General features: G+C 36.0%; 1 protein-coding gene across 5 annotated transcripts in view; it reads left to right on the top strand.

Annotated features, from left to right (window-relative positions):
- MARCHF1 (membrane associated ring-CH-type finger 1) overlaps positions 1-10,476 on the top strand; it is a 635,011-nt gene that overhangs the window by 376,814 nt on the left and 247,721 nt on the right. For 2 of the 5 annotated variants that reach the window (XM_019650586.1, XM_019650580.1), the window contains exon 2: positions 9,872-10,020. The exons of the other annotated variants lie outside the window; for them this stretch is intronic. In XM_019650586.1, coding sequence (XP_019506131.1) covers positions 9,910-10,020 — 111 coding nt within the window. In that variant the 5' untranslated portion in view covers positions 9,872-9,909. The remainder of the gene's footprint in view (positions 1-9,871; positions 10,021-10,476) is intronic. 5 annotated transcript variants of the gene reach the window in all.

Below are 10,476 nucleotides of genomic sequence, written 5' to 3' on the forward strand. Positions count from 1 at the left end.
TATACATATATACATATATACATATATATACACACACATTTATATTTGTATATATATACACATATATATACACATATATATACATATACATATATATACATATATATACATATACATATATATACATATATATACATATATACATATATATATACATATATACATATATATATACACACACATTTATATTTGTATATATGAATGATATATATATACACACATATGTATATACAGTTATAAATATGTCTATATGTAATCACATGTATCTATACTAAGCTAAACATGAGTTCATACTGATATCTCCATCTCTAATTCCACATGGCATGCACCTGTTCCCCTTGCTTACCTGTAACCTCCCACTCCAACACTGAGAAACCTGGCCCTCACTATCTGCCAATCACTTACTTACTTGTTCAATTCCATTGTATGTGTATAACCGTACCTCCACAGGGAACAATTTTAAGAACTAGAGCACAGTGCCTGTGTACAATATTTGTTTGCTTTCATCTGACAGACTCCATTCATTTCTAGTGTTATTTAGGTCATCCCGTTTCCCCCTCACACTCTTCAGTAAGGTTGTTTCATATTTTGCAATGTATGTAGATTGTATCTTTCACATTCCATCTTGGGATTCCCTGATCTCTTAAATGACATGTTTTCATTTGCACACATTTCAAAGTTTACACTTTGTGCTGAGAAGCTCTATGGGTTTTTGCAAATGTGTATTCTAGTGTCTCCATCATTACAGTGCCATATAGACTAGTTCACTGCCCTATCACTAATCATTTTACTGTTGCTGTAGTTTTGCCTTTTCTAGAATGTCATATAATTGGAATCGTACATAAACGAGCCCTTTTCAGGCCAGCTTCTTTAACATGGCAATATGCATTTAAGATTCATCCATGCTTTTTTATGGCTTAATAACTCATTTCTTTTTTATTTCTGAATAGTATGTCATTATATGGATGTACCACAATTTGTTTATCCATTCATCTACTGAAGGATATATCGGTTACTTTCAGTTTTTAGCAATTACAAATAAAGCTACAATAAATGTTTGTGTACAGGTTTTTGTACAGGAAACCGAGTTCTCAGATCAGTTGGGTAAATAGCTACAAGTATAATGACTGGATTGAATGGTAAGACTAATCTTACCTTTATTAGGAACTACCAACTTCTTTAACAAAGTGGCTGTATTGTTTTGCATTCCCACTAGCAATATATGAGAGTCCCTGCTGAGTCACATCCTTGCCAGCACCTGGTGTTATTAAGTTATTGGGTTTGAGCCATTCTAATAGAGCTGTAGTGTTATCTCATTGTTTCAATTTGCAATTCCCTAATGACATATGATGGTGAGTATCTTTCATATGCTTATTTGCCATCTGTATATCCTCTCAGCGAGATGTCTGTGCAGATCATTTGCCCATCTTTTATTGGGTTGTTTTTTGTTTTTTTTTTTCTTAATTTTGAGCTTAAGAGTTCTTTGAGTATTTTAGAGACAAATCCTTTATCTGATAGGCATTTTTCAAATATTATCTCCTTGACTTTTCCTTCTGTTAAAAGTCTTTGACAGAGTAGAAATTTAAGAATTCAATAAATGCTAATTGCCATTTTTCTTTTTCTTTCATGGATTGTCATTTTATTGTATTATTTAACACTTCATTGTTGAGCGTAAAGTCACCCACGTTTTCTCCTTTGTTTTCTTCCAGAGGTTTTTATAGTTTTGCATTTAAATTAGGTCTATGATCCATTTTGAATAATTTTTGTTAAAAGTGTAGCATTTTGTGTATAGAGTTGATATTTTACCTGAGGATGTCCAGTTCTTCCAGAAACATTCATTGAAAAGACTAACTTTTTGCCATTGAATTGCCTTTGCTCTTTTTTAATGATGAGTTAATTATAATTGTGAGCCTATTTTTGAACTCTGTATTCTATTCCATTGCTTCATATGTTTATTCTTTTGCCAATACCACACTGATTTAATTATTATCACTTTATAAATAGTTCTGAAACTAGGTAGTGTGAGTCCTTCAGCTTTATACTTCTTCACTATTTTGGCTATTCTAGGTATTTTGCTTTTCTGTATAAACTTTAGAATAAGTTTGTCTATAAAATGGCTTGTTGAGATTTTGATTGGGGTTGTGTTGAATCTATAACTCAATTTAGGAACAATTAATGTCTTAACAACATTGAGTCTTCCCATTCATGGACACACAATATGTCTGCATTTATTTAGATTTTCTCTGATTTTTAAAATAAAAATATTATAGTTTTCATATAGATACTATGTCACTTTTGTTAGAATTACACCGAAATATTTCTTTTTGGGGGTTATTGAAAATGGTATTGCTTTTTCTAATTTCAGATTCTAGGTGTTCATTAACAGGATATAGGAAAGTGATTAATCTTGTATCCTGCCAATAATTCTTCCATTTGTTATCTCTTTTTTCTTGCAATTATGCATATGTTACATCTTTTGATAGAATCCCACAGTTCTTGGATATTCTGCTTTTTTGCTTTTTTTGGTTGTTTTTTTTTCTCTTTTCGTTTCAGTTAGGAGGTTTCTATTGTTCTGTCTTTAAGCTCATTGATACTTTTAAAGGGTATGCCCAGTCAGCTGATGAACCCATCAATATCATTCTTTATTTCTGTTCCAGTGTTTTGATGTCCAGCATTTCATTTTGATTTTTTTCTTTGGGTTCCCATCTCTCTCCTTACTTTACTATCAGTTCTTGAGTGTTATCTACTTTTTCCATTATAGCCCTTAATATATTAATTGTATATATTTTAAATTGCCTATCTGATAATTTCAATATCAGTGTCATATCTGAATCTGACTCGGATGCTTTTTTATGCCTCTTCAGACTTTTATTTTTTCTTTGCTTTTTAGTATGCTTTCTAATTGTTTTGTTGAAAGCCACATACGATGTATTCTTTTCTGGGTTATTCTGGCTAGAAATTGGGCTGTATCTCTAATGTTTGCTAGCTATAGCTACCAGATGCTTCAAATTCTCATGGTATCCTTGTGTTTGTCCTGTTGATTTTGAGCCTCCCTACGTACTTTTCCTCGAAGAGCATTTGTATCTGAAATTCTTTAAGCTATAATCTTATGTTTTCCTGAAGCCCTGTTGGCATGGTGGTAAAGCATAGTAGAGGGGAAGCATTTATAATTTTATGACTAAATCTAACTCTTTCAATGGGCCTGTGTTCCTGGGCTGTGGCCTTCACAAGTATTTCTTAGCTTCCCCTCCCCACCTTCAGCAAGGCAGGAAGCCTTGAAAATCCTGGAGTAGGAAAAATGCCCTTCATCCAGGTAGGTTAATAAAACCGCTAGGATATTTTCCCCGGAGAGTAAGTCTTCCTTATTTTTCAAGATGGCTTACTCTTCCCTTCTCCCTACAAGTGCCACAGTGGTATCTCTCTCAGCTATTCATCATGAAATCTAGGTGATAAAACCCCAGGAAAGTGTGGGGCCCTCAGCAAGAATGCAGCCTCCAGGAAGTTTTCATTCCTAAGCCAGTTCACATTGTGCCTCCAACAATATATCAAAATGACTGCAGCTTCTCTCCGTGTAGTCTGAAATTGGCCACGTTTCTCTGTATTCACCTGTCTCTCCACATTTGGGGATGGCAGTTTGTTCTATGACCTCATTCTCTGATGATTCTAAGAAAAATCATTGATTTTCAGTTTGTGAAGCTTTGCCTTTTGTTAAGGATGGGAGTCATGATTTCTAAATTCTTTACATGTCAGAGACTAAACTGGAAGTCCCTCACATATCATTTTTTATGCCTAAAATATTGCTCCCACGTATGGGCTGAGCGTTGAGCTAGCGTGATCAATTTCATTGAAAAGCTTGATAGTCGTCACTACAGAACAACTCCCCCACCTCTGGTGTGGGTGTTTATGTGCGATTTTCTCTTCATCTGCTGAGTCACTTCCTTTAGCATTTTAAGACTGGAGGAGTCACTGTTATTATCATTTTACCACAGTTGCCTACCGGAAGCTGCTTTTTCTTTTGTTTCTAACATTGCTTAGTGTTATGGCTCCTGTTGGCACCAAAATTGTTTTTTTCCAAAATAACCTCTCTCTACACTGCCTCAACAGAGCCCCCCTGCCAGTATTGCACCATTTCTTTGTTCACCACCGGACCTCCTCACAAGGCTGTAACTTAGTAACTCACAAGGAAGTAACTTAGGCTTCACGAAAAGATTGGTGCTTCTAAAAGGAATTGCAAGGTTGAGGGAGAATTTTTTTAAAAGAAAACTGTATACTAAATATATCTGATATAGTCCAAGAAAAAGCACTGAAGGATTTAAACCTTCACTCTGAATCTCCTTATGATTATTTATTCCCATTTCCTAACTTTACTCTAAGAAGAACTCCTCTTTGATCATTTATTTCATTATCAACAATTATTTATGAGGGGGCGGGCTGAGGGCTCAGTTGGTTAAGAGCTCGCTCAAGAGGGTGAGCTCTGAGCAACAGCGGTTCGATTCCTGGCCTGAGCTGAGCAGCCACTGAGCTGCCAACAGGTGGCAGGATGGCTCAGCTAAAAACAAAAAAAGCAAAAAACAATTATTTATGGGACTTTTCTATGTCAGTGAATGTTCTACATCCTAGAATATAGCTATGAACCTCTTTTTCCATTTGAGAAATCTCACATCCTACTTATAGAAACCGAAAGCTCCCAGGACACATCCCCATTGCATAGCAGTAAATTGAACAAATATATTAGGTTGCTGCAAATGTAATTGCGGGTTTTGCCATTAAAAATAACCTCACAAACCGCAATTACTTGTGCACCAACCCAATACTGATCTGGTCTAAAGGCTTTCAAAATTCATCCTCAGCAAGTAGTCCTTGATAGTCTGTAGCACTCCAGGTCGGCAGACACAGTTCCTGGTTGTGTGAGTACTTCAAAACACCCACACAGGGCTCCAGAGTAGCAGTTGGTGTGAGCTTTGGGCATGCGTGTTCTAGTTTTCTGAATATCTAGGGAGTACTCTTAGAAAACACACACACACACACACACACACACACACACACACACACACACACACCCCCCTCTCCAAGGAACAAACATTAATTCTCAGAGACATGCAGCGACATGAGGAAAGAAAGCATATTCCAAACTGCCCCTTCCTTCTCTTCTTTGCAAGTTGTTTATTTGAAAATGGAGATTGAGCCTCACTATTATTCTGGGGGACGAAAATGTTCAATAGTTGAGACATATTTCTTAGTGACACTATGCTAAAGAAACATATAGCCAAATCCATCAAGTTTTCAAGTGAAAAAATCCTTTACTTTTTTGGACAAGGACTCTTCATAAGACTCAGGTTTGAGGATGGTTGTCTGTGTGAGTGGAGGTGTGTGTGTGTGGGGGGCTTTCTCAGGTATATGTATGTGGTGAAGTGGGGAAGTGTTTAGCCCAGCCCTTAACTGTACTTTACTGGATATGATATGGAGTGGGCAAATTTTAGGAAGGAAGCAGTTGAGGAGGTAGAGAGGCAACGTAGAGGCAGAAGATTGCATTTTTTTGTTTCCTATGGGGGAAAACGTTCCTATTTTAAGATTAAATTACATTAGGGTCAGGTACATTAAGGCAGGAATAATAAACTTCACTTGGAGAGATCAGCTAGGCTTGCTTTCTGCCGGGTTGTACAACTCCAGGCGCTTCGTTCATCAGGGTTTTTCTTTAAAGATTTTTATTGGGGAACTGGGGGATGGGAACTGCACTGGTGAATTGGGGGAAGGGGAACAGACACGTTGCTGTCCTTTTGTTCTTCAGTCTATTTGTGGAGGACGTTGCTTCACTGGCCCAAGTTGGCACCATCACTGCACTCTTCCCGGGTGAGGCAGATCAGTCTGGCTTCTGGACGGCTGCTCACAGCGGCTGCTGGCCGCTCACGCTGGCTGTTGGCCACACATGGTAGCCCATGGCAACCCACTGCCACAGGGACTGCAGCCTACACCGTCACCGGTGACTCACGGCAGCCCACTCCAGGTTGAGCTGTGTTTAGCATCTTAGCTGTGGAGGGCAGTGTCACTGGCCCTCATATGTGGGATCCGAACCGGGGCCCTCTGGCATCCCAAGTCAGCTCTTAACCAACATGCCACTTGGCCAGCCCGACACCAGTGGTTTTATATGAAGAATATCCCTTGGAGCACAGCACTATTTACATGGATTTCAATGTGAATGATGCCCCCTGGAGTTGTGCAATACAGCTGGTAGTGGCAGGAGCCTTTGGGATAGTAATAATTATAATTTGCATGCAAATTATTTGTGAATCTATTTCCTTTGGAGAGTCACCCAATATCAACCTCTCCTTCAGCTGATACTAAGTCAATCATCTTTTGTCAAGTTTTCATAGTACTGGTCGTGCTGCTATCCAAGTTGGTCTACTTGTCAGTTTCCCTATTATGCCTCAGCTCTGGATCTCTTTAACCCCTGTACCAGTCGTGCCATGCACAGTGTCTGGAACAAAGGAAGCATTCAGTGTTCTGAATTAAAAGTAAATTATCCTCCATGAGACATACCCAATTGCTTTGCAATTTTTTTCTTCCTAATTTTAATTTGTTATCAATTTAGTTCACAGAGAATGCACTGTGCTCCTATTTATTAAATTAAATAACTGCTTGAAGTAGCATATTAAAAATTAAGCTTAGTTAAATCTCAATTTCCTGTGATCATTAAATAAGTTGCTCATTGCTGCATCTCATATTAGCTTGGTTCAATGGTTAGATAGCAATTAACATGAATGCTTAATGACCACTTTCCTCTTCTGATATAATACTAATGATACTTACAGTTTAAAGTACTTTAGGGTTAATTATAAATTCTCATAATTTGCCTACCCTTCTGATGGACGGTCCATTCTTACACCTAAGGATATGATGAGCACTTTAGACCTGTGTAGGAAGAGTGCTGGTCTGCAGAGGCTCAACAATCAACAATTATTAACCCTTCAGTCATTTCAAATCACCTAAACTATTTCTAGGATCTCAATTTTATCATTAATGATGCAAAAAAAAATTTCTTTGCAATGTGACCTAAGCTCTTAGTGTTTTGTGATAACATAAAGAAGATATTGTCTTGAGCAGCCATCACAGTCTCTTAACCACAGGAATTACTGGATAAGGCAGTGGACCTCCCTTTTTCCCTAACTCCCTTCCTCTCCATATGCCTATACCAGGCTGCTTCTTTCGAGTCCATTTAAACATTGGTTTCTTCCGGGTATAATTTTTTTATTTTAATGTAACTAGCTGGTAATGTCTGTGAGTGCATATGATACAAGCAAGTCATTAGACAAAATTTCTCTCTTACAATATGATGTGAATGTCCTGATGTAGTAATGTAAACATCATAGGCCTTTTTATATTCTCATATATTCTTCATTCATATAATGAAAGCTGAACTGAAGCTATGTAGATTCCTCTTATTATCTCACACATTTAACTTTCTTTGTAAATATTGCTATGAATATGTCCAAGTTCAGTTATAAGCTTTCCAGTCTTCAAGGCCATAGCCTTGTATCATGATTCTTTTCTATTTTCCCGCAAGAGAGAGTGCAGTGTCCATGGTGAATATTCAGTGATTATTATGAGTACATTATGTAGGTAAAATAGTAGATATTTGATTTTGTTGAATTATTTAGCATGCCTAATCACTCTAGAATTAAGATGATAACTTACATCCAAAACAGAGGTAGAATACGGTTGACATTTTATTATACTACCTTAGCAGGTATAGCCAAAAGTTTAACAGCTCTTCTCATAATGACTTGTTCATAGCAACTTCAACAAAACAGTTCAAAGAGATGTTTTGCACAAACCAACTTCAGGGAAGACATCTAAGATGAAAAGAAGCAGGCAGTCACCTTGGAGTTGAGCAAATAAATTTACAAATTCAAACATTAGTGAGTCAGAAAGATCCTAGTTGCTTTTGGAGTTTAAAATTCTCTCGAACATTGCAACGAGTTCAAGTCAAATCAAAGGTGAAAGTAATCTTCATCTTATGACTCTTCCATACCTACTTCAGTACCTATAATAGGTAGGAGCTCAATAAATAATTATGGGTTAATGTTGACTGAATAAAGAGGAACATAACTGACCACCTCCACCACCACCACAAAAGCATGCTGCAAATGAAATTAAACTGTTTTCTGTAATCTCAGAAACCGAATAAGAAATGAGAAGTTGGCTACCTTTAAGAACATATCACAGAATGGGTACAAATGAAATCATAATGTTGTGGACTACTTTATTATGCATGAATTCAAACATTTTATTATAAGTACTAAGGTGATATTTAATTATGGAATTAAAATTAAAAAAAATAAATGGCAGATGACTTACAAGTAGAACATTTGTTTATACTTGATTAAATGGTTTTGGTCATTATGTATCATTGCACTCCTAGCCTTTGAATAAAGATACTAATTTTCATTTACTCTTTGCATGCTTCAAGAAATGTAATTTAAAGCTGATGAATAACCAAGATACTGTGTCGGGAAATGCAGAAATATTTACTTTATGGGGAGTACAAATTAGTTGGATAGGCAGGTTTTGTATAAAATAGATAAGAATTTTCAATAAAATCTTAAGCGATGTGTTGGAAAGGGCAAGCGTTAATAATTAGTTGCTCATTCAAACAATTGTTTTTGAGTTCCCTAACCATTTCCCTGTATCTCGAATGAATGATTCACTCATATTAGATTTTCAGCCTTATTAAGAAATACATTCCATTGAGTATCTTAGACTTACATATATATATATATATATATATATATATATATATATATATATATATATATATATATATATATATAACTCCCCTATTTACGTTGTTCAGATCTATTTAACTTGAGTATTTTGTCATTTAGGGTAATAATTCATCAATCTGTTAGTGCAACCTTTCTTTATGTTACTTTTCTCAGTGCTATGAAATGTGCTATTTTGAATCCCTGAAATGTTATAAACCACCAGATTGCTAATTACTTTGGATGCTGTGAAAAATAATTACTCCACATTATTTTTGATATTTAATTGACAGTGTAATGCATTTAACTAAAGACCTGCAATAAACTATTTCTAATTACTGAGGGTGGTGGAGTGGAAAAGTAGGCTGCAAAACTTTAAAAGGGAAAGAATGTTTTCTCCATTATGTTAAACGTCATTGTTGGTACAACTTTTTCAAAGCCAAAAAAAAGAAAAGTTCCCCCAAATGGGAAATCCTGGAAAGCTATAAAGAGTTATGGGAAATTTTTACTCATGAGATAGTAAGGATATTTTTTTAAAATATTATTTTTGAATAGATTGTACTGGTGATAGATTCATATACGAAGTTTACCAGGCTTGCATGAAAATTTCTCCTTTAGTTTGCAGAACTTTACAAGGGAGATAATCATGCAATTGGTAGAAAGAGTAATCCCTGTCACTGGCCTGTGTTCAATTTATTCTGCATCTGTAGGGGCAGTCAGCTGAAAATCTACGACAAATTTTAGATGTCATTGGAATATGTAGATTTATCAGCATCGGAGTCTGTTCTTAGCTCCCAAGTTAAGAACTTCATGTTATAAACTGATCCCTGAAAATACCTGATGCAAGGAATTCCCACCGTTTAGAAGTGTCACAAATTGGGGTATATAAGTTGTTAGGCTCTTTGAATAGATGTGTACTGTTTTCATTTCCCTGTGGCTCTGGGATATTATTAATAATTGGCATAGTCTTTTTCTTCCCATACCCCTGGGTAAAATAAAATGTCTCCATTGGTATTACATTAAATTGCTTATTTAATTCCTATTATGTACATTTTCCAAAAATAGACAACTAAAATGAGTGACCTGTTTCAGGGAATGTAAATTATTTTCAGAATTTCAGAAATTGAAAAGGGATAAGAGGAAGGAGAAAATGCTGGGCTGGTGTGAAGCGATAGCCCGTAACCCTCACAGAATCCCAAACAACACGCGAACACCCGAGATCTCAGGGGATTTGGCTGATGCCTCACAAACCTCCACATTGGTGAGTGAAAAGTTATTTTACCTCAAAATCGCTTGTATGTAAATGCAATGCAAAGGAAATGAGGAGAGGGATGACTTTCTACGTAAACATTATTCTTGTTTACAAGAGTATTTGAGCTTGTATTATGTTCATATAGATTCAGTTTAGTTAATGACTATTAATGGAAATATCTGAATGTCATATACTATTAGAGTTTAATTCAGATTAAACAACAATTTAGTTTTCTATTTCTTTGCCCTTTAAAGTTCATATCTTGCATAGTGTACTTGTGTAATGGAATCAGTGGAGCAAAACAAGAACAGAATTATCCAAAAACAATGAAAAATCAGAACCATATCTTTTGTATATATACATTTTATTTATTTATTAGTTTCAGGTGTACAACACAGTGCAATAGTTATACTTTTTACCCCTCAAAGTGACAACCCCCCTCCCCCAATCCGCCGCCCCACTTCC

Source organism: Hipposideros armiger, unplaced genomic scaffold (assembly GCF_001890085.2).
Source record: "Hipposideros armiger isolate ML-2016 unplaced genomic scaffold, ASM189008v1 scaffold_142, whole genome shotgun sequence".
In the NCBI taxonomy this organism is placed as follows: Eukaryota; Metazoa; Chordata; class Mammalia; order Chiroptera; family Hipposideridae; genus Hipposideros; species Hipposideros armiger.